Raw genomic sequence first — 23,299 nt, 5'->3', positions numbered from 1 at the left:
GCGCGGAGAGGAGAACACAGCCCCGACCTCCCCTGGAGCAGCTTCCCCTGCTCAGCACCAGCCGGCTGCACTTGTCATCAGAGGAGAAGGGCCTCCCTCCCCAGCCCGTCCTCTCCTCTCTGACTTGGCTTCACCCTCCCGCCCTTTTCTCCCCCCCCGCCACACTTCCCTCACTCGTTCTTGCTCTTAGGTTTCCTGCCTCCTTTTTCTCCTCCTCTCACTTCTCCTTCCTTCGCCTTCTCTCCTCCGTTTCTTCTCTGGTCTAGGTTCCACCCTCACCCCCGCCCCGTCATCGCTGAGCAGGTAAAAGCAGTCAGGGCTCCGGGTGCTGCTCTCTGTTCCTGTCGCCACCCCGCAAGTATAAATAACTCCAGCCAAGCCTTAAAGGGGAAATAATTATGACAGCAAACACGTAACAAGGCAGAACAAGCACCCGCCACTGCCTAACCAGAGCACAGGGCCCACACACACTCCCTCTTGTTTCCCACCCGCTGTCTCCACTGGAGCTCACACTGCTTTCCTCGGGCCATATCAGACTTGCTCAGGGATGCCGGAGCTGGAGCCCGCTAGCTAGAGACAGGGGTGGAGGGGGTAGGAGGAATGCTAGCTTCCCAGCTGCTCTGCCAATGCACCTTGGTCATGAGCCTCAGCTTCCCTGCTGTACCTGTCCCGGAACCCCTGTCCCCCTCTGCCAGTGCCCTTCAGTCCTGGCTTTGGGGCAGATGAAAAATTTATTCACCAAAAACAAAACAAAACAAACAAAAACGCCCCCCAACCAAAAGAAGTTTCAGTTGAGCAAAAACTGTTTGTGAATTTGACACAAATTCACTAAAAGGTTTGGCCTTTTTTTTGAGGCTCGGCGTGTTCATTAAAAGGGGCACCCAGGTCTTAACCCCCCGCCCCCAGCGATGTGGGACACTCTGTTCTCCCCTCAGCCTGGCGTGAAGAACGGATTCACGCTCTGCGCTCCCATCTTGCTGGGGAACACCCCAGCAACAAGGCTAGAGACAATCTGGGGAGTCTCCGCTCCAGCTCCCCCACTTTGTATAAGCGATTAGCTGTCAGAACAGGGACTGGAAGTTGGCCTCTCATTGCCTGGGCATGTGTCCGAACTCCCAGATTGCACAGTCACTCACATAGCTCTCTTCACCCCACCCAATGACTAGCCATTGGTATTAATTATGGCAATTCATCGTCATCCATAAGGACAATGACTATACATCATCAGCAAGAAGGAGGGAGGATGACTCTAATCTGATGGTTAGGGTCTTCTCCGAGGCTGCGAGACACCCACATTCAATTCCCATCTCTGCATCAGGGAGAGGGGGGAATTGAATCGGCTTCCTCACCTCTGAGGTAAATGCCCTAACCTAGGAGTCGGCAACTTTTCCAAGGCAGGGTGCCAGAATTTGACCTCTATGTACAGACTGAGTGCTGGTGATACTTTTTTAAAGTCACTAATAGTCCCACTTACAACAGCTTCATTAATAAATAAATTAAGATGCAGAGTTTTACTGTTTAGTGCAGTGAGTGGACGGGATTGGCCAGGGCACCCCTGCAACGTTGTGTCTGCTGCCTGCAGGCTGTGCATGGGGTGGGTTAGCTCCCACTCCTGCTCCAACATGCCCTCCAGCTCCACAATTCAGTGGGGGCTCTGGCCCTGGCCCACACTCTGGTGGGGGTCCCATGCCTCAGTATGGATCCTGTGCTCCAGATGGGGCCATGCGCTCTGGAGGGAGCCACACAGCAAGAGCCCATGGCAGGGCTTCCAGCCTGTGCTGTACTGGGGGCTCCTGGCACCAGCCCCCTGCTGCAGCAGGCACTCCAGGGTAAGGGTTCCAGCCCTGCACTGTGATGGAGACTCCACGGTGGGGGCTCTGGTCACAGCCATGGCCCCGACCTAGCACCATGGTGGGGGCTGTGGCCCTGTGCTCCCACCCCTTCCCTTGCTGCAGCGGGGAGGCGTGGCAGGGCCAGAGCCCCTGGCCACGTGTCACTCTAAACAGGCTCGTGTGCCAAGAGTGGCACGCATGTGGGGGGGGGGGGTGCTGACCCCTGCCCTAACCGCTGAACGACATAAAAGGCTGAACGTTCCTCTTTTGTGTCGCCTTCTAAAGGCCCAAACCAAGATGCCGGCAGCCTGCTTCCTTCACCCGGAAGGGATGCGTTTGCCATTCGCTGATTTCTCTTTGCTACTGCCATGTTCAGATTTGATTCAAGCCAAACCATTTCCCCTGAAACCCCCAGCAAACCCACACCTCAGTTACACTCCCTGTGCTCTGCTCCTGACCTGCTGCACTTCCTGCTATTCCAGTCCAGCCCCACACCGCACCCACAGGTCCCTGGCTGCATCGCCCTTCTGCCCTGAACTTGCTGCTGTTCCTGTCTGTCACTCTGCCCACACATCCCAGGCTTAGCCAGCAGCACTTCCTTCTAAGACTCCTCCCGTAAGTGCTTCCGGTCCACCTCACTCCTTTGGTTCGCCCCCTCTCACAAGGCAGGGATGGTCATTGGCTCTATATTTGTACAGCACCTGGCACAATGGGGCACCAGCCCCACTGGCCTCTTGGGGGCTGCTGCTACAATAAAGGGGGAGATCTCCCAGGACTGACAAACAGCTGTCAGAGTATCGGATGCCTGATCTGCTGCTATTCCTATCCCGCTGCCTCTCCCCCGGTCTGTGCCCCAGCCATTGCCGTGAAGGGACTCCCCCAGGGTGGTAACTGTGGTGCTGCCGTCTTAGGCTGGTTCCCTAGGTGTTGCATGTGCAGGCTGGAGAGAGGCTGTGATGATGGGCTCACCACCACCTTATCTGATAGGTGCACTGCAGCGCCTCCCACTCGCACATCTGCAGCAAAGCAACGGCCGGGGACCGCAGCGTTGCAAATACCCTGCTCCGAGCGCAATGGGCAGCTCAGCGCTGCGCTATCAGCTTTGCAGCCTCCCTCGGTGCCTTCCTCTGCACAGCCGAGCCTCCTTAGCCCCAGCCCGCTGCAGCACGGCTCAGGGGCATGTGGTAACCAGGCCCAGTTCGGATCAGCCCATTGGCTTTATTGGCACGCTAGCGGGGGACACTCGCAGGAGTGCACAAAGTGGGGGACATGAAATTTCCAAAGTGGGGGCACAGCAGGATCGACCGTTGAGTCTCCGGCTCATCCATCTCATTACAAATGTTGAAATCTGTTACTGTTTTTCTGGACGCGCATTCACCTTTCTATACTGATTAACAGTTTCTACATTCTAGAGACTTTTCTTACACGTGCCGAAAAAGGGGTGGGTTTTTTTTTATATGATCACAATGAAAATTTCCCTCCGTTTGGATTATATTAGACAGGTTGGCGGGGGATGGGGGAACAACACAGGACTGCTAACTGCAGCGATGGGCCGGGGGGGGACAATCTAAAATGTTTGCTGTCCCCTGTGACAGGCCAAGATGTTTTTCCCTGCCACAACACCACGGGCCTGTCCGTCCATCCCCCTGCTCCCCCAGCAGCCTGTCCAGAGAGCGATGGAGGAGGAGGAAGGTGCTGCAGCTAGCCTACACAGCCAGCAAGAAAGCACAGAAGCTGGGACAGGAAGTGGTCAGAGTGCACAGGAGCGTATAAAGAAATACGCTGTATAATTTTCAAGGCGGGAGGGAGGCAGGAAGAAGTGGTCCTTCTGACACCATCCCCAGGCATGGGCCAGAACTAAAATACACAGCCTGCCACAGCCCTTATATGGCGCTCTGTACCCAGAGGTCTCCCCCAGGCAGCGTCAGCAGCCCTATTTCACAGGTGGGAAAGCTGAGGGGTTGGTGCCCGAGTGCCTCAGGGCAGAGCTAGGAGCAGAACCCAGGGCTCCACATTTGCAGGCCGGTGGCCACAGTCCCAGCCCATCCTCCATCTATGGGGGTTAGAATATAGCCAACCCCAAGGGAGGCTTACAAGCACCAATGGCCAAAGACATGGAGGCAATCTCAAGAGAGAGTCTCTGAGGTACCATCGTGCCTGCCCCCTGCCCCCTGACTGTAGCCAGACTCCACAGCGATCAAAGCCCAAGAAGCTCTGCCCTCAGCAGCCTCCCAGACACCCTAGTGGTGGGGGAAGTGGTTGTGCAGAGGCTGGAAGCCCCCCAGGAAGGGCAGGCCAGGCAGCTTTGGGATCCATGGAGTGAGGCTTCCCTGACTCTCCTGGCCTGGCAGCAAGGCTCCAAGCAACCTACACCTGATGGACAGTGGTAGGTCCTCAAGCTGGCAATTACCGATGGGCATTGGTAGAGATGCACCGGGTGGACCCCGCTGTCTCCGGGCAGGGGCTCCAAGATAGGGGTTCCAGCCCTGCGCTGTGATGGGGACGGCACGAGGGGGGTTCTGGACAGAGCTGCTGGGGGAGCACGGGGATGGACAGACAGGGGGATGGTCTTGGGGGAGGGAAAAGCACCTCAGGGCCCCAGGGACGCAAAAAGCCCGCCCTCAAGTTGCAACCGACCATTATTGCAACTTCCCAAAATCAACCACCCCCCGCAGCCCGCCCCGCGGACCTCACAACACAGCTTGTTACGAGACCCACTGTGGCCTGTCAGTCTCTGCCGAGGCTCCCCCAGAAAAACCCAGGGGAAGAGGAAGTGGAGAGAGTGACAAGCACTGCTGAGCCGCCTGGCTGCAAACAGCACTTGAGCCTGCCTCAAAAATTGTTCAGTCCGGGGCTGGATGATCAGCCTTCGCCCTGGGGCCAAGAGCTCCTAGCAAGCCCCTGCGCAGCCCAGCTCCCATCTTCCAACACGGGAGCAGCCGGGTGGCAGCCAGCTCCTCCTGAGACCGGTCCTGCCCCAAAAAAGGGTTTGAGACAACAGGGAGGAGCATTCCAGCCCCAACCCTAACCAAAAGCAACGGCTGCTCCAACACCAGTGGGCCTGGACTAGGAAACCCAGCAGCCCCCAGCTTGCCGATGACGGGATTCCCTGCTCTCATCTGCACCGGTGCTTGGCTCCCCTGGGGAGGTTCGGAGACGTCCAGGGAGGTGACTGAGTTTCATGGCTGGGCTAAACTCTGAGCCAGGGCGAGCTCCCGGCCAGGTTTGGGTTTGAACGCAGGTTTGGCTGTGGCAGACAGAGCTCAAAGCGGGAGGAGGGCACCATCCACTCCTTGTCTCTTGTCCATGGGACTCCAGCGCTCAGAGAGGGGCAGAGGGAACAGAGGCATTTCCAGTGCACCAGAACAGCATTTTCTCCAGGCTTGGCTGCATTCTGGAGAGGGGCCAGGGTGGGGATGAGAAAGCATCCCTGGCCCCAGCAGGGGGAACTCACCTCACCTGGGAGGGAGTAGGGACGCTGCCAGCGCAGAGAGCAGAGTTCCAGTTCCCAGGGCTGCCAAGTACAGGGCCAGCTGTGGAGAGCAGGGGGTGCTCAGCCCAAGCCCGGCTCAGGAAACATCTGCCAGCCACCAGGAAAGAACACTCTTTTATTTCCCATAAATACAGCAGATTTGCGCGCCGGGCGGTTTTTTAAAATCCTTTTCCATGTACAGAACCGAAAATATATACAAGTCTGTTCAAGACCCAACAAGATCTGCAGAGAAAACCCATACAAAACCCCGGAAAGAGACCAGAAAAGGCAAGACACGGCAGAGCCTCGGCTCAGAGACCTGCCCTCCAGCCCGCGCTCTCCTTCCATCCCAGAGCAGTTCTGAGCCCCCCCGGAGGGAAGCACAGCCCCACTGGCTGACCTCTGACATTTGGACCCAACCCTCACTCCTGAGCAAGGTCCCCACGTCAGTTCCCTCTCTCCAAGGCAGCCCCAGGGATGGGCTTTGCTTAGGATGCAAAGATCGACTGCCACTGGATGAAGCCCTCCTGACCCAGAGCCTGGGCAGGGGAAGAGAGGCGAGAGCAGCCTGCAAGCAGATCAGCAAGGTGAGAGGGGTGGCGGGGAAGGATGCGGCCGACAGCTCAGCTGTTAATCCACCCGCTCCCCTCCATACCTGCATCATGGTGCAGCAGAGCGTTTTGCGTCACAGTGATTGAACTGCTGGAACCCCCGATGCATGGAGAGACCGGCCCCTTACGGCGCACCTGGAGCATCCTGCCTCCCTCCACAGAGCCCTCAGGAATCTGTAACCTGCATTGAGTCAGCCCCTCTGGGAAAAGTGCTGAGAACGGCCCTCTTCCCTTTCCCTCACACAAACCAGCGGGGCTCCCCCATCAGGGAAGCAGGATCCCCCCTTTGCAGTCAGCAGGGCAGCTGCAAGCACTGGCCCTGGTGGCAAACAGGCGGGCGGTGTGCATCACCTGCTGCCCACCGTTCAAACGGCAAGATGGGACAAGGACTTTAGCTGCTTCCCACCCCCAGGTCCTGCAGCGGGTGGGGAGGGTGGATCAGCCTCAGCCAGCCTCAAGGGTGTAGATATGCTTCAGACCCGCTTCTCTTCCTCACCACTGCCCAGGGCCGCAGTGTTCTCCTGCGAATCCTTCTTGCATATGGTACGTGGCCCCCACCACCACGCCTCGACTCTGACCACTTGCTGCATGTCCAGTTCCATGACCTCCACCCCACTGGAGTCGGGGCAGAGCCAGGAACTGAAGTACTCCCCACTGTCATTACCATGCTCCCTTGTCACAAAGCAGCCAACCCCCGTGCGTCCCAGGCCGGAGCCAAGGACCCTGGGGCAGCCTGATCCCAGCAGGGACAGATGCTGCTCTCTGGTGAAGGGCCCCGCGCCTGGTGATGCCACCATGGGGACTAGGGAATCATGGTGGGGTGGGGAGCAATGGCTCAGAGCACAGCTGCCCATGGAGAACCCCAAAGAGTTAGCTCCAGAGCGGCGTTTGCTGGGAGTACTGAACGGGAGGTGTGAAGCAGGTCAGACATGGGGGGCAGCAAAGGCCTGTGGAAGAGGAAGGAGGATCGCAGGATTCTGCCCCAGGCCAGGGGTGGTTAGTGTTGCCCTCAGTGGATGGCCGCACCGGCTGCTGACAGGAAAGCTGGGTTAGCTGAGGTGCAGGATGGGAGGCTGAATCAGAAGAGTACAGAAGGCGGTTCGGTGCCTCGCCCTGTAGTGAGCCAACATCTCCTTTTCTCAGCTCCGCTCTCATCTGCTGGCCCCAGGGGCTAGTTCCAGAGCCCACGAGCCAGCCCCCGGGGACTCCCAGCCAGCAGGCACGCAGAGCCCTTGGGACTCAGGAAAAGCAGCGGAGCCGTGGCCTAGAGGTTGCCCCAGGACTCTGGAGGGGGGAATTGGTCCACATCCCCCATTTCATTGTAGGTTTGCTCCCCCATGGTGAAGGTCAGCTTGTATCGTAGTCTCACCTTCTCCTGGGAAGGGAAGAGAAGAGAGGAAATGTGGTCAGGAGGTGGGGGATGTGCTTTCAGGGCCCCCACACAGGAAGGCAGAGCAGGCGAGAGTATGGGAGAGAAGGAGCCGCAGGTCAGGGGGAGAGGTGGCTGCCCTGTCCGAGCACTGCCCAGCAGGGAGTTGTGTGCAACGGGCGAGGGGCCCTTCCTTACCTTCTGTGGGTTGGCAAGCAGCAGAACTTGGGTGATGGCTGTCGGGTGGACGATGGGGTTGAACGCTGGGAGCTCTGTCCCTGAGGGCGGCTGCAGCTTGACCTTCATCACCTGAGGGAGAGTGAGGCCGGGGTGTCGCCATCCTATTCCCCGCAGAGGACGGCCTTGGGGCCCAGCAGTCAAAACCTGAGCACAGCTCTGCCTGAGGAGGGAGGGCACCTCCACCCCAGCTGCCTGAGCCAAACTCCCCAGAGGGTGCTCAGCCCTCACTAATGACCCTGCCAGCTCTCCCTCGGCCCTCCTGGCCCGCTGACCTCCAAGCGCTTTCCAGAGGAGGAGACACCTCATCACCCTGCTCCACAGAGAGAGCTGCTGCAGGGAAACGACCCAACAAGGTCACCCCATGAGTCAGGGACAGAGCTGGGACTAGAGCCTGGAGCTCCTGACTCCCAGGTGTGGCCCACAGAGCTATAGATTTCCATCCACGGGGCTTCAGGGGGCACAACGAGCAGTGGGGTGAAGAGAAAAGGAATGAACTCAGCCCCCACCCCAGAGCCCTCCCCACCCCAAATCTGCCTTCACCGCACTGCGGAGACACACGGACTGAGGACTGGGGTTCGCGCCCATCACCACGAATGAGATCTGGTGACCTGTCCAGCCTCCCTTCAGAGGGAGCTCGGCGGCTCACCAGACACGAGACGCCTCCGGACCCCACTCATTGCTGCGGGAGGGGTGGGGGAAAGGATGAAGCAGAGAGACAGCCTTTGCGAGCTCCCAAGATCAGGTCAGGAGCTGCTACCCCGCCAGGGCCCAGGCTCCTGCTGGGACGCTACCTTGGGGACGGCGGACTGAAAGACGATGTTGCGGATGGGCAGCGGGGCTGTGCTGAGCATGGAGATCACCACCACCAGCACGTCAGGCCGCTCGGGCAGAAAGTCTCTGGCGAAGTGGAAGAGGACCCGGAAGCCGTGCTGGTCGTAGACTGTCACTGGGAGGATGCTGCCTGCAGGGAGGGGAAGCCCGGGAGCGACATCAGTGCGAGCAGAGAGCTGGACACTGGGCAGAGCCTATCAAGCGGCATAAACGTGGCACGGATGGATACCCACAGTACCCGTGGCCCTTGCCTACGCCCAGGCAGGTGAGGGTTTGTTACAACCTGCTGCCCCCGGCCACTGCTCCCTTCCCCCGAACTCACTCGGTTTGATGGACTCCAGAGGCACTGTGACGTTCGCCAGTGAGATCTCCTGTGGCGACGTGGGAGTGGGGAGCCCCAGTGGGGGTGACACGGCCCCAGCTGGCATGGGAGTGGCTCTCGGAAGCATGGCCGGGACAGGCTGCTCCCCGGGCCGGGGCAGGGCGGCTGCAGGGCTGGAGGAGGTGCTCCTGAGCATGGCGGGCGTAGCGCTGACTGCAGCCACTGAGGTGCCAGAGCTAGTCTTGTTCTGGAGGTCCCGTAACGTGAGCCGGGGAGGCGGCTGCTTCTCCCTGCGGGTGGAAGAGAGAAGCGAGCAGGCCGTGGGCACAGGCGCGCGGTGCTGAGGAGAGGGCAGGAGAAAGGCCAGCTGATCCCAGCTGTGCCCCACCCACTGATCCTGGCCCTGGCTCTTACCATCGGACTTGCTGAGACTCCGGAGGCAGGGACTGTTGTAACAGAGTCTTCCCCAGCAGATCCAGGTCATCCAGGCCACTGGTGACAGGGGAAGGGCCCGAGGCTGACGCTCCTTTCTCTGCTTTAGGTGCAGGAGCAGCTGGGATGGAAGGCAGGCTCAGCTCACTGCTATCCTGCAATGACAGCCAGAGGGCACTACAGCAAGGGATGTGCCCGGCTCAATAGCTGGCCTGTGTCTGGTGCGTGTACTGTACTGCTCCCCTCACCACACGGGCCCCCGCTCCCTAAACACCTCCTCTGCCCTACACAAAAAGCAATTGCCTCAGGGCAGCGGTGCAGGCCAGAGCCCCGGGCCCTTTAAATCGCCACCAGCGCAATGCGCTGCACATGCAGCTTGGCTCGGAGAGCTGAGGTGGGGAAGGCTGGCGCTGACGGCTGGCTGCCCCCGCCCTGCCCCTTCTGGGGGCACAGAGCTCCGTCCCCCACCGAGGGCCCCACTCAGCTATTCGCTCCTTGGCATCACACCCTCTGTGCCCACACACCCCGTCACACGTGCTGCACCCCCCACATACGTCCCGTCACATGCTGTGAGCCCCCTGTGCCCCACACGCCCCCGCTGTTCCCAGCGCAGAGGCATCACTGCCCCATGTAACCAAGAGGCCTCAACTTCGCTGTCTCCTCCAGCAGGGCTGGAACCTCCCTTTCTCACAACCTACTGCCCCTTCGCTCCGAGGCCAGTACCTGAAAACTGTTCCAGCCACCGCTGTCCATGGCCTGGGCTGAGGCGGGGACTGGCTCATTCAGTCCTGTGGAGGGGAAGGAAACAGCCAACCTGAGAAGAGCCCTGCAGGTAAATGAGGCAGGGGCTCCAAAGACAGCCTGAGAGGTAGGCAGTTGCCAGTCAGCGCTGTGCAGGGTGGAGAAAACAGGCAGGGACAGAGAGCAGAGAAGACAGCAACGTGTCCCTAGCTTCCAGCCCCATTAGGTCGGGTCACTCCGTTAGCTTGTTTCTCTGGTTCCAAACAACTCAGCTGCCCTCCTGAACACAGGGGGACAGGCTGGGACCCCTGAGCATCCTAGAACTGGAAGGGACCTCCAGAGGTCATCCAGTCCAGTCTCCTGCCCTCACGGCAAGACCAAGCGCCATCTGGCCCATCCCTGACAGGTCTTTGTCCAACCTGCTCTTAAATATCCCCAGTGATGGAGATTCCACAGCCTCCCTAAGCAATTTATTCCAGTGCTTAACTACCCTGATAGGAAACTCCCCCTAAAGTCCAACCTAACCCTCCCTTGAAGCAGTTTAAGCCCATTGCTTCTTGTCCTAATGGCACAATGTGGCCCCTTCATAGGAAAGCACCTGTCACTCAAAGACAATCACTAAAGGCAAACCTTCCAAAGCCCTAAATGACACAGAAGCCAATGTCCCGTACACAAAGCACCACAGCATTCTCCTTGGGAGCTGCATTCCCTGGGATCTATTCTGCATCAGCCGCCCGGTCTGACTTTTAGGGTCAATCTACACAGCAAAGTTATTTCAAAACAACTGTCCTAGTATCTACACAACGCAACTGCTATTTTGAAATAATTTCAAAGTAGTGGTTGGCTTAGTTCGAAACAGGTAAACCTCACTGCATGAGGAATTGCGCCTATTTCAAAACAGGGGCTGTGTGCACAAGGAACAGGGACTATTTTGAAATACGCCATAGCCCGTCCAATGGCTTTATTTCGAAACAGGCTCTGGGTGCAGATGCTGTATTTTGAAATAGTAAGAGCTGTTTCAAAACATATTTTGCGTCTAACAGCGTTATTTCAAATAAGCTATTCCAGTATAGCTCTTCCGGAGCAGCTTGTTTCGAAACATGGCTGCTGTGTAGACATACCCTTGGCAATGTATCTACACAGCAACTCCTCAAGACAAGGGGAGGGATAGCTCAGTGGTTTGAGCACTGGTCTGCTAAACCCAGGCTTGTGAGCTCAATCCTTGAGGGGGCTATTTAGGGACCTGGGGCAAATAGATTAAAAAAATATAAATCTGTCAGGGATTCCTGCTGTGAGGGCAGGGGACTGGACTCGATGACCTGTCAAGGTCCTTTCTGGTTCTAAAAATCTACAATGTCTTCACCCCCCAGTGCTGGAGTGTGCACCCCAGGGCCGAGATCCCCAGGTTCATAGCAATTAGCTCCTGTGTTATATTGTGTCTGCGCATGGGAGGGTTACTTTGCTCTGGGAAATAAGAGCGGCTAACGAAGGGCCTGGGTGCTTGCTAGGTGTGACGGGGGTTTCCCAAAGGGCACTGTGGAGCAGGAACCTCTTGGTCTAATAGGATGTACCTCCACTGCAGTGGGGAGCAGCCCTCCCTTTCTAGCTGGGCTTGAGCTCTGCCACTGATGACGGTGCTGTGGGTGGGTGCTGCCGCTCTGGCTCTCAGCCTGTGTGCCCCTGGCTCTGAGTTCGGGGTGCCAACCCTGGGCTGTTTACAGCTGGTTAGCTTGAGCCCTGCTAGTGCAGGTCCAAGTGCCCAGGCTAGGAGGCTCAGAGCCACCTGCAGTGCACACATCCTGCCCCTGACCCCCACACCCACTCAGCTTTTCCCCCCCAGCCTCTCTCGCTCCTCAGGGTGCTGCTTGCCCACAAACCGTGCAGCCCTTTCTCCCCCTCACCGAGCGACATCAGCTCATCGTCCAGCAGGGAGACCGAGCTGGCTGGGTCAGGCACAGGGAGCATGGAGCCACCCGAGAGGGTGGGTAAGGCTGGGTAGGAGGGGCCTGGTGCCGGCATGTCCAGTCCCGAGAGGTCCAGCAGTGCCGAGGTGCTGCCTGTGTGGAGGACACAGTTCGAGTGCTGAGCAGTTGTGAAGAGAGAAGTCCCTCCCTTAACCTTCTCACTCTGCGGGGAACTAGCTCGGTCACCAACCCGCCTGCCTCCACTCACACCGTTCCCTGCTTCCCCTTCTGGCTTTGGGCTCACCCACGGCCTCTGACCGCCTCCTCCCAAGGCACCCTCTGCATGTCATCTGGCTCCTCACGTGTCTGCCTCGTGTCAGCCTCTGTTACCCTGCCCCAGGCACCTGACTGCTCCCTGCCCCCTCCCCCCAGCTCCCTTCTGCCCTCAAGGGCTCCTCACCTCGGAGGGAACCGGCCACAGTCTCACCATTGATCTCCTCTCCTCGCACGAGCTGCTTGTACAGGTTGATCACCTGAGTCAGGTTGTCATTGGCCTGCAGGATTTCCGCTGCAAAACAAGGAGGGGAGGTTGAAGGCAGAAGAGGCGTCACGGAGCAGCCCCCGGCCATGCGGCCTATTCCCTCTCCCTCTGTAGCTCGGGGCAGGGGACTGCGGCAAAGACACCCTCGTCAGCGCAGCCCCACGTCCCAGAGCGCACACTCACTTCCTGCCAACCTGCCACAGGCCCCCCACCGTGGCAATTTCAATGGTGCATTCCCAAGGGTCAACATAGGCTCCCCCAACGTGCTGTCAGGCTCTGCACCATGCAGAGCTGGTCTCTCCCGTGCCGCTTGCAGCTCAGTCCCGTCGCCCCAATGGGACGGCAGAGCAGGCGGGGGACAGGGGGCGCGGGCTGGCTGCCGAAGAGCAAAGCAGGGTGGGACGCAGCTGGAGGAGACGTGCGCCGGGACCCAGGGGAGGGCTAGGCAAGGGGGGGCTGTGCTGGGAAGATGGCTGGTTGGGCGTACCTAGCGCCTCGTCGTTGTCCTCCGTGTCGCTGGCGAGCCGGAAGAGCATGGGCCTCATGCGCTCGCAGCGCTGGTACAGCTCCTGCGGGAGAGAGAGAAAGGGGCAGAGGTGGGCAGCCGGGAAACACTCGGGAGGGGACAGGGAGAGGGAGACGGCAGGAGCCGCCGAATAACCACCCATCTCGCGCCCCAGTGCGTACGATAGCGGGAAGCACTCCAGGGCGGCCCCACCTCACCTTCATGAGATCCTCACTGCTCTCCGTCGTCTCCCCCTTGCTGTAGTTGGTCACCATCTCCGTCAGCAGCTTCACGTTGTTGTTCACCTCCTCGATGGCGTTCGTGCGCTTAGAGATCTTCTCCATTCGCTTCTGGTCCTGCAGCGGGAAGAGCTGGCGGGTGGGGGGGGGGGAGAGCCTGACTCCTCCCTCCCCGCAGGTTGGCGACAACACCGGGCACCGAGAGCAAGGCAGAGAGGGGTCCTCCCAGAGTGGCTTCAGCTTGTGGGGAGTCAAATCACACCGGAGGCCAGGCACGGAGGCCATCCAGCACTGGCTGCCTGGCACAGGGGCTGGGACTGCACCAGCAGAGGGCGCCACAAGAGGGTCTGTACTGCGGGAACATCCCCTGTGCCCCTATCCCCTGAGCCTCTCTCCCTCAACATGACTGGGGAGAGCAGAGTTTACTTCCAAACCCCAGGGTACTCCTCATCACCCCCCCACTGCCCTCTCCCTGATGGCAGGGGAAATGGCCTCTCTTGCTCGCCCCGTCAGTATGGGGATGCAAGCTCGCTGGCCATAGGCTCTGCCCCTTCCCATGACCTCTTTGCATCCTGTGCCAGGCTCCTCCTCCCCGGGGTGTGGGGCTGGGGTATGAACCCTCAGAGCCCTTCTCCCAGGAGACAGCCTGTCTGAGGAGATTCACCTCTTGAACCATCTCCTTGATGAGCTTGTTGGCAGCCCGGAGGTCCTCGGGATGGGAGCTTTTCAGCAGGCGAGCCAGCATCTGCAAGAGAGACAGAGGTGTGTGGGGCCGTGCAGAGACAAGCAACTCCCAGCATGGGTCGCTGGCAGCAGGGATCACGCCAAAGCCGATGGTTCCCAGATAGCGTCTGGTTAACCAAGAACAAAGGCTGGAGGGGAAGCTGCTGGGAAATGCAGCACTCTTGCCTTCTGTATGGAGAAGACCTTAAACATCTGAAATAGCTTCAGAGGTGAGTGGCAAAGGGAAAGAGAACCGGTCTTGTGCCTTTGCTCGTGTGCTTCTTTCTGACCCATAACAAAGAACCTCAAAGTTCCCCCAAGTATGCTACACAAAAAAGGTTTTTTCTGCTTGTTTTGTCACATTAGAAATTCAGATCTTGCCTGCCCCAGAGACAGCATGGAGAGCTTCTTCCCCAGCAAGAGGAAGCGAAACCTGACTAAAGAAAAGTGACACCCAACAGAAAGGTTTTCATTCAGACCAAGTCTACACACACTTTTTGGTCCTAGTACAGCTGTGTACTACCTGAAGAACAGGTCCCTCAAAGGCGGTGAGCCAGGATGGGCAGGGATGGTGTCCCTAGTGGGCAACCAGGGATGGATCACTTCATGATTTCCTGTTATATTAATTCCCTCTGAAGTACCCAGCATTGGCCACTGTCAGAAGACAGGATACTGGGCCAGACAGACCTTTGGTCTGACCCAGTGTGACCATTCTGATGTTGGCTGCGGGTGTAACTTCTCCCTAGCATCAGTTATGGAAACATGACTCCCTGGAGTTATACCATGATACAAGTGCTTATACCAGCTTAAACAGGCCAGCACACAGCACTACAATCACTGCATCCACACCAGAGAAGGGAGTGGTTAGGTTTTAACCCCACCAGCGATAGTGCCACAACTCAGACGTAAGGCATATTACAAGCTTGTTTGAGCTTTGCTACCATTAACGCCAATCAACAACCTGTGAGAGTAAAGCTCCCATCATCCAGATGCTGTTCTAGCAAGAGGTGACCTTCAGGAAAAGAGCAAAGCCACTTCCCCAGATTCATCTCTACAAATGCTTTGTCCAGCCAACACTGGGCCCTCCCACCAAGTCTGCCAGGCAGGGAGCTGCCCAGGGAAGAGCTAGGATCCAGGCCTAACTACACTGGAGACATCTGGGCAGCCTTGACTATGGAGTCGCTGTTTGAGGAGCCTCACTCTAGCTTCCCTGGTCTGAGAGCAAGAGAGCAGCAGCTCATCTGCCTGGTGTCTTGGCTGTGAGGGAGGCCAATGCTGGATGGTTCAAAGAAGGGTTAAACAACTGGGCCCTAAGTGCCTGTAGGGGAAGGAGAGGAGGTGCGCCTGTGCTCTGAGCAAGCATCACTCTGTGCCGCCTGGCAAGAACCACCATCACCCCGGTAACACAAGTGTAGGTGTCAGGACCTCCTAGTCCCTGCGCTGCTGCTCCAATCAGTACCCAGCAGCAGCAAGTTGCATGGGTCAAACAGCAAGTCTGTCTCTTTCTAAGGACCCGGTGCAGAACCCCCTGAAGTCAGTGGGAATCTTCCTACACGTTTGGCGCAGGATCCAGAGCAAACATGTCCCCCTCCTGAGCACAGCAGGTGAACAACCTCCTGGTCTTGCTGCTGTACCACCTGCCCCCCGGGGCTGAAATCAGGGAGCAGAGATGCAGGACGGCCACGCCCCCTGCTTCTCGCGCACACAGCCCTCACCTTGGACTTCTCCTCATCATCAAAGATGATGTTCTTGGGCCGGGGAGGGGGCAAGGGGAAGGGAGCCTCGTCCGGCAGCTTCGGGTCACACTTCACAATACCTGCAGGGGAGAAGAGCAGAGACATCCCTGGGCCCAGCCCTCATGTCACTGAGGCAGTGCCGGAGTTACCAGGTGGCTCTCCTGCTAACCCCACCCCAGGAAGCCCTGCCCTAGGCCTCACACAACGGACACCTTTTCCCCTGACCCGTCCAACCCCACCTGGTGTCAGTTTTGGGGGTGAGGGACAGGCTCTCCTCATCTGCCGCGCCAACCCTATCTTTCCTGCAGCAACGCCAAGTCCCCACAAGCAGGAGACCACCCCAGCCACCCCCCACATCGCAATACCCTTCCCTCTGTCCTGGTCTGCCATAAGCCTGTCCTCCTGTGGCGCCACCTTGTGGGAAGTCGCAGCTGCTGGGAGCTGGTGAGGAAGGCTGTGGTCACATCCCTCTTCACCTCACACCGGTCCGACCACCAGTGACTCTCCCCCTCTCACAAGGGTTGCTAAGGTGCCCTTTGCTCCTTCCGGCCTCCGTACTGCACAGCCCACCAAACAGCGAGACCAGGCGCGGGCACGGAGAGGCCAGAACCCAGTCTGGACCAAGAAGAGGGCGGCCCGTGCCCCTGAGCAGAGCCCTGGCCCTCACCTTGTTTCTTCAGCATCTGATAGGCCTCTGTGATCTTCACTTCATGAGGTAACCCCAGCGTCCAGCTGTACATCAGCTCCAGGATTTTGGACTTCACCTTCTCGGGAGTGCGGCTGCCTAGATACTGAGGGGACAGGTGGGCAGAGCTGACCCGCACCCACAGCCACTCAGGGTGGAGCGAGATGGCTCCCAACGGACGACGGAAAGGAGGGAGGAAGCAAATAACGGCCCTTGCAACATGCCCCTTACTGCGGTTGGCCTCTAGTATGGGGGGCTGGGAGCAGGGGGGTGAGGCCCAGAGAGCCCCGGCGGTACCAGCCAGCGAGGGGCGGTCCTCAGACACAGCGAGAGGACAGGCCAGTGTAAGTCCTATTCGCCCTGCAACGGGCAGGAGCAGGCAGGGAGATTCCTCTGCAGAGAGGCACTTACACTGGATAACAGGAAGCTGCCCTGCTTTGTCCCAGTGGGACACCGAGGGAGGCAAACTGAGCTTCCCCTCCCCCAGTACATTCACTTCCTGCAACGGTTTGCAGCAGACGTGCGCCGGGGGAATCACTTCAGCAGCCCATCCCCTCTCTCCGTCACTAGCTCGCCCGGTCTTGTGCCCTGCCCTGCCCACCGGGCGCTGGGACCCACCTTGGGCGACACCACCTTGATGAGCTCGTTGAGGAAGCGGAACTTGCCCACCTCGTCGTGGAAGCGCTCGCCGCAGTTCTTCATGCAGGTCTCCAGCACCTCAGAGAGCAGAGGTGGGAGCCCCGTCAGTCACGTCCCCCATCCCCCGGCAGGCCTGGCCCCGCAGCACGACGCAAGGGGAAAGCAGGCCCTGCTTCCTGGCTCGTGGGGTTGGGGTTGCCGGGGAGGGACCCTCGGGTGCCTCTGCTGCACCCACAGCGGTTCCCCGCTTCCATTTCATATCCCAGCTCCCAGCCTTCCAATGGAGGGAATGACTACTCACCACAAAGGGCGGGTGCAGAACGCACAGCCGCCCACGGAGCGGGAGAAACAGCTGGTGGAAAAGTCCCTTGAGCTCCCCTCCCTGCCCAGAGAGACAGACAGCGAACCCCTCTGCTCACTGGTGTGCATTGCGGACGGCGGGGGGAATCCATCAGAGACACAGACAACACGGGAGCTCTCAGCAGGGGCATTCACAGCACTAGCTCGGACTAGTCTATGAGGGGGCTGATCCAAGGCCCTTTCAAGTCACTCCCACTGGTTCCTTCTGGGGTCAGACCCCCCCACTTCGCCTAGCTGGAAGAGCGTGCAGCCCCAGGGCGGTGCTCCACCAGCCCTCCCTGAGTGCTTGGGTGCCACAGGGCTCCAGCCGAGCAATATGGGAAAGCCCTGACAGCCCAAAGAGCAGGACCGGGCACTTCCCGCCCTGACCTTTACCGTGTACCTAACCCACCTGCAGAGCTCCTCCCTTACCGTTAGGGCCTGGATGGCTTCCCATTCCTGTGGAGACTGGATCTTGTGAGCCAGCAGCCGGGTGGCAAGCTGGGGTCTGGAAGGGGAAAAAGCAGAGTGGTTGCAGGGAGCTAACATGGCCTAAAGGATACAGCGCTTCACCAGGGGCTCAGGAGAACAGGTTAATTTCCTGGATATGTCGTCAGGTGATCTTAGGAGTCATCACTTCCCCATACCTTGCCTCAGTTGCCCCATCTGTAAAATGAGTCCATGTTACTAATCTCCACTTTAAAGCACCTTGGGCTCTACTGATGACACACCTTCATGTAAGGGCCAGTGATAATTCTCATTAATGAGAGATGGATCTGCACCTCCCCAGGAGACAGGATGTTTGCTTACAGCACTGGGTGTGCACAAAGTCCTGCACGCTGAGGTAAAGGGGCTAGTTTCTTTAGCACAAGGGGACTTCACTAGTTACTGAGGGGGCCCTAGACCATCTCCAATCCCAAAGGATCTCAGGGTTCCGTATAAATCTCTGTGGGACTCCTTCACTGCCCCACTAATGCAGCTGCCTCTGGGGTGGAATGCAGCTGCCAGTCTGCACAAGCTAAGCCGCACAGCACAATCCTAAGAGGGAGAAGAGAAGAGAAGAGCGATCACTCAATGTGAAACTTCAAAGGCACTATCAGGTTGGCAGAACGTAACTATCCTTGTAGGAATCTGCCCAGGACTCCCTAGGTCAGAAGCAACCCGGATTTCTGTTTTATGTCTCATGTAGTAGCAACATTCCCCTCAGGCCCTCCAACACCACGTGAAGGCAATGGAAGCGCTTGAGAAAGACAGACTACAAGCACAGCTTACAGGGGAGGCAACATCACCACCATAACAAGCTGGGAGGCCAGAATGTAGTGGCACTACAGCGTACACCAGAGCACAGCTCGCTCTAAAGAGAGCAGACGTGCTTGAGGAAGACACGTTCCAAAGGAGGAAAGAACAACTATGGGCATGCACCTGCTGCCTACTTACAGTCAAAAGGTCCCTTTTTTGCACAAAAAAGGTGGAAACGTCTACACTTGCCAATGGCTTTTTGCAGCGAAACTCAGAGGTGTCACCACAGAAAGCAAACCACCTCCACGAGAGGCAAGCAGCTCTTACTGGTGATGCACGAGTGAGTTTCAACTGTTTACAAAGCTTTGAACTCCCACAGGATATCCCACAGGATCAAAGTGACCACTCTGGCCAGGGAAACAGAGGGCTGCCCCTCCCCCCAGTAATGCGCTGGGAACATTGAAACTCTCACTCGTATTGTCTTGGCAAAGGCTCACTTGTCATCCGGCCACATGACAGTACCTTCCCCACTGAGCAATCGATCCCTTGTTTGCAGCATTGCTGAGCTACTGTTTGGGGAGAGGGTGCTATGCAAGATAGGGATGTAAAATCCTGTTTAAGTAGTTCATTGGGTAAATAGTAAGTTTAATCAGCTACCTGACAAAATGGGTGTGTGCGCGTGACTGGAGGTGGCTGCGTTCCTGGGCCCACCATGGACAAGGGCTACTCTGGCAGTTTAGGATGAGGCTTACTGGCTAACTGTTAACATCCCTAATGCAAGAACCCAGGAGGCCTTGCGATCACTCCCTCCCTTCCCTAGAGAGTTGCACTCTGGGACAGCTGGCCTCAGGGTGCTGCTCTCACCAACAATGGACGTGCTGCTAATGTAAGACTCTCTGACACCTGTGGAAGAAAAGGAAGACACAAACCAGCGCCTTTCTTTCACTGGTTCACGATCACTGCTGAAAATTACAGGAAAAATCTCAACAAATGTAGACACAGCCTTAGTCTCCCACAAAGTTACACCTGCCACTTCTGTGTGAAAGTCTTCAGGGCATGTACATGAATCGGGCTCCTCAGCCACCTAAAAACCTAGCAATGAAACCCCCTGGCATGGAGAGAGAGCCCAAGAGGAGTACGCTGCACTGCCTCAGAGAGAAGAAAGAGTGCCACCCATGGGGCTTTCTTGCCATTTCCTGAAGCTGGGGTTTTCCCTTACAGCCGAGGTGGGAAAAGTGGGAGGTCGGGCCCCTTGGAGGGTGTGAAATTTCCTAAGACGAGTGCAGCACAATCGGCTGTTGGGTCTCAGGATCATCCATCTAATGACAAATGTTGAAATCTGCTACTGTTTTTAAGTACGTGCTTTCACGTTTATATACAGATTAATAAAGTTCTTAAATTCTACACACCTATTTTCTTACACGTGCCAACGGGATTTTTCACACAAACATCAATGACATTTCCATCGGTTTGGATTACACTGGACAGGTTGAGGGGCCCTATTAATTGCAGGGATGAAAAGCGGGGCTCAGTGTAAAAAGTTTGCTCGTCCCTGCCTTAGAAGTTCTCCCTGATCCAAACACAGACTCAGAATGACCCTGCTCAGCTTACAAGACTGTGCTTTTGCAACCCAGCTGTGCAACCTGGCTCTCAACCACAGATACACGTACCCGCAGGGGTATGCAGAGGTCTTCCAGGGGGTACATCAACTCAAAAGGCCCCATAAAAAGCACTAGAATAGTCAGTACACATTAAATTTAACAACTTGTTTGTGCTGATACGTGCACAGAAATGTAAGCGCAGTGTTTACGTTCCAGTTGATTTATTTTGTAATTATATGGCAACAATGAGAAACTCTGCAATTGTTCAGTAATAACGCGCGGGTGACAGGTTTGTATTTTATGCCTGATTTTGCAGGCAAGTTGTTTTTAAGCGAGGTGTAATGTGGAGCTACACAACATAAACCTGACTCCTGAAAGGGGTAGAGTACTGTGGAAAGGTAAAGAGCCACTGTGTCAGAGCGGGCTGAACAGCGGACTTACCCTTCTAGCTCTTTATTCAGCTGCTCACAGAAAGCATTGATGCTGTCCCAGTCTAGATCCTTGTTGAGAGGATTTGTAGCTTTGTCTGGATATGAGACAGAAGAAAAGAGAGAATCCTGTGAGGACAAGCTCCACCCACCCTGTGTCTACATGAGCCCCTTCCTTTTGAAAGGGGCATGTTAATGAGCGGTTTGAAAGATGTTAATGAGGTGCTGCAATGAATACACAGTGCCTCATTAGCATAATGGTGGCTGTAGCGATTTGAAAGTGCGGCTTTCCGAATCGTGCACCGCCCGTGGAGACGGGACCTTCTGAAAGCTCCCCCCTACCCCCTGCCTCAGTTTTCAAAAGCCCTTCTTCCTATCTGCCCCTTTCGAAAGGAAGGGGCTTGTGTAGACGCAGCCCCAGTGAAAATCAGCCACACAGATTTGGGCGGGGAAGTGGTTTGTAATAGTAACCGCACTCATTGACTCAGGAGTCTGGCCTTTCGCAGGTTGCATAACACAGGTTCACAATGACCTCTGTATGCCTCCCTCAGAGGGGTCACAAATGGAAGTGAAATGGAAATTAGTGAAATACTATGGCAAGAACCCTGCAAACATAACCTCCAGGTGAAGTCAAGGTAGAGGAGGGGACTGGAACCATCCCACAGAGAATCACTGAAGTGGAGGGGTGGAAAGAACCTTGGGAAGCCTTCAACTCCGACCTCCTCTGCTGAGGCAGGACAAAGCAAACTTAAAAAGACCCTCCCGACTGGTGTTTGCTCGGCCTGTTTTTAAACTGCTAATGATGAGGATTCCACTACCTCCTGTACAAGCCTGCTGCAGAGCTTAAGTACTCTTCCAGTTAGAATTTTTTCCCTAATATCTCACCCAGATCTCCCTTGGTGTAGATTAAATCCATTACTTCTTGACCTAACTTCAGCAGACATAGAGAACAATCAATCACCATCCTCCTTACAACAGTCCTTAATATATTGGAAGATGATTATCAGGTTCCCTTCCTTCTTCTTTTCTCAGATATAAACATGCCCAGTTTTGTTAACCTTTCCTCATAGAGCAGGTTTTCCTAAACCTTTTATAATTTTGTTGCTGTTCTCCAGACTCTATCCAATTGGTATACATCTTTCCTAAAGGACAGCACTCAAAATTGGACACATTCCTCCAGCTGAGCCCCAGTACAGTCGTACATTCTGTGCCTTACAAACAACACTCCTGAACACACAGCTCCCTTTGCACAGCTGCATCATATTGTTGATCCAAATTCAATATGTGAGCCAATAAGCCCACCAGATCCTTTGCTACCACTGACTCAGTTACTTTCTATTTTCAATTTTTTCTCTCCTCAGTCAGGCCATTTGGACTTGTCTTTATTGAATTTCATCTTGCTGATTTCAAACCAATTCTCTAGTTTACCAAGGTCCTTCTGAATTATAATCCTGTCCTCCAACATGCTTGGAACCCCCTCTCAGTTTGATGTAATCAACAGATGTTACAAGCACACTCTCCCTTCTATGATTTTTCATAAATGACTTGTCAGGAGAGTATAAATGAATAATGGGCCTGAATTTGAATGAGAGTGTGGGCGGTAGGTGGACATGTACGCTGTGCAGGATAAGCCCCCAACCAGACATCAAGGCCCCGCTTTACACCAGGCATTGCACCCATCTACGGAAGGAGAGTCCCTGCCCCAAGGAGTTTACAATCCTAAATTTTATATGTATGATTGAAAGACACCTGCTGCACACCAAAAAGCAATGGAGGAGTAACACACTCATGGAAACAGGATCAAGAACTGCATATCTGAGGGTACAGACACTTGAGAAGTAGGCTAAAAGAGAGATACCAGCACCCAGCAGATCAGAGCGAGGGGATGGAGTGGGACTGGTCATGGAGGGGGCTGGGTGCATTCGGGGGAGCAGGGGCCAATGAGACAAGTGGGGCTGATGGGGGAGGCAGCCACGCAGACCTGGAACATGCTGGAGAAGCAACTGGGGAGAGTTTGTGTGTGTGTGGGGGGGGGGGGGCACGGGTGTCGATCTGGATCATCAGACAGTGGTGCTGACAAGGGAGACTGATCCAGATCAGGCAATGGAGCTGGTACGGGTGAGGAGTTTGATTCGGATCAAGGAGCTGACGGGGGGCGGAGAATGTTGATCCGGATCCCAGCGCTGGTGGGATGGACGAGAGGGGCTGATTCAGATCAGAGCGCTGTGGGGAGGGGTACTCGGGGGTGCTGATCCGGATCAACGAGCGGAGTGAGGGCGGGCAGGGGGAGCTGATCTGGCTCGGGCCGCTGACGGCGGGGGGACGAGAGGGGCTGATGGGGATCAGGGAGCCGACGGGCGGTGATCCGGATGCTAAGGGGAGGGGGGAGGTTACTCCGGATGAAAACACTGACAGGGAGGGGAGGGGGAGTTGATCCGGATCAGGGCGCTGACAGGGGGGTGAGGGGGTCACTCCGGATCAGGGAGCTGTCGGGGGGCGGAGCCGCAGGTGCTCGCGCGGAGGGGCCCGTTGCTCCCCGGCCCCACTCACTGATCCGCGACTCCAGCGCGTCCGGCTCCATGACGGCTCGAGCGGCCCCTGCCGCCCCTTTCGCTTAAAAGGGCAACGTTCCTTCCGCCCTCCTGGCGCGGCGGTGCGGAGCCATCGAGATCGGGAAGAACCGCCTAGAGCGCCCCTAAGGAGACCATAGAGCTCCCCCGTGTCGCCAGAGCGTCTCAGGAGGCAACACAAAGCCCCTCCAACTTCCGCTAGAGCGCCCCCAGCGCGTCAGCGCCGTGAACCATAGAGTTCGGGATGGGAGAGCCCGCCGCACCGGGGGCCAACAGGAGAGATAAAGCGGAAGAACTATC

The 23,299-nt window shown here is 56.8% G+C and overlaps 1 protein-coding gene across 3 annotated transcripts; it reads right to left on the bottom strand.

Moving 5' to 3' along the window:
• Positions 1 to 5,422: 5,422 nt before the first annotated feature.
• Positions 5,423 to 23,117, bottom strand: GGA1 (golgi associated, gamma adaptin ear containing, ARF binding protein 1). 3 transcript variants are annotated; one of them, XM_075008706.1, is made up of 17 exons: positions 22,980 to 23,115; positions 20,443 to 20,527; positions 17,594 to 17,669; positions 16,802 to 16,900; positions 16,166 to 16,289; positions 15,478 to 15,578; positions 13,704 to 13,784; positions 13,019 to 13,171; positions 12,783 to 12,864; positions 12,215 to 12,322; positions 11,752 to 11,907; positions 9,833 to 9,897; positions 9,092 to 9,264; positions 8,678 to 8,967; positions 8,316 to 8,485; positions 7,483 to 7,593; positions 5,423 to 7,290 (listed from the first exon to the last, which is right to left on the bottom strand). In XM_075008706.1, exons 1-17 carry the CDS (start codon positions 23,008 to 23,010, stop codon positions 7,180 to 7,182), a joined length of 2,016 nt encoding a protein of 671 aa, XP_074864807.1. In that variant the 5' UTR covers positions 23,011 to 23,115; the 3' UTR covers positions 5,423 to 7,179. The 3 variants fall into 3 exon arrangements, with proteins under 3 accessions (XP_074864807.1, XP_074864817.1, XP_074864826.1); XM_075008716.1 differs by having other exon boundaries at positions 13,019 to 13,156; positions 22,980 to 23,114; XM_075008725.1 differs by lacking the exons at positions 5,423 to 7,290; positions 7,483 to 7,593 and having other exon boundaries at positions 8,333 to 8,485; positions 9,092 to 9,230; positions 22,980 to 23,117.
• Positions 23,118 to 23,299: the final 182 nt, after the last annotated feature.

This window comes from Carettochelys insculpta, chromosome 1 (genome assembly GCF_033958435.1).
Source record: "Carettochelys insculpta isolate YL-2023 chromosome 1, ASM3395843v1, whole genome shotgun sequence".
Taxonomy (NCBI): domain Eukaryota; kingdom Metazoa; phylum Chordata; order Testudines; family Carettochelyidae; genus Carettochelys; species Carettochelys insculpta.
This window is presented reverse-complemented; position numbering and strand designations above follow the sequence as displayed.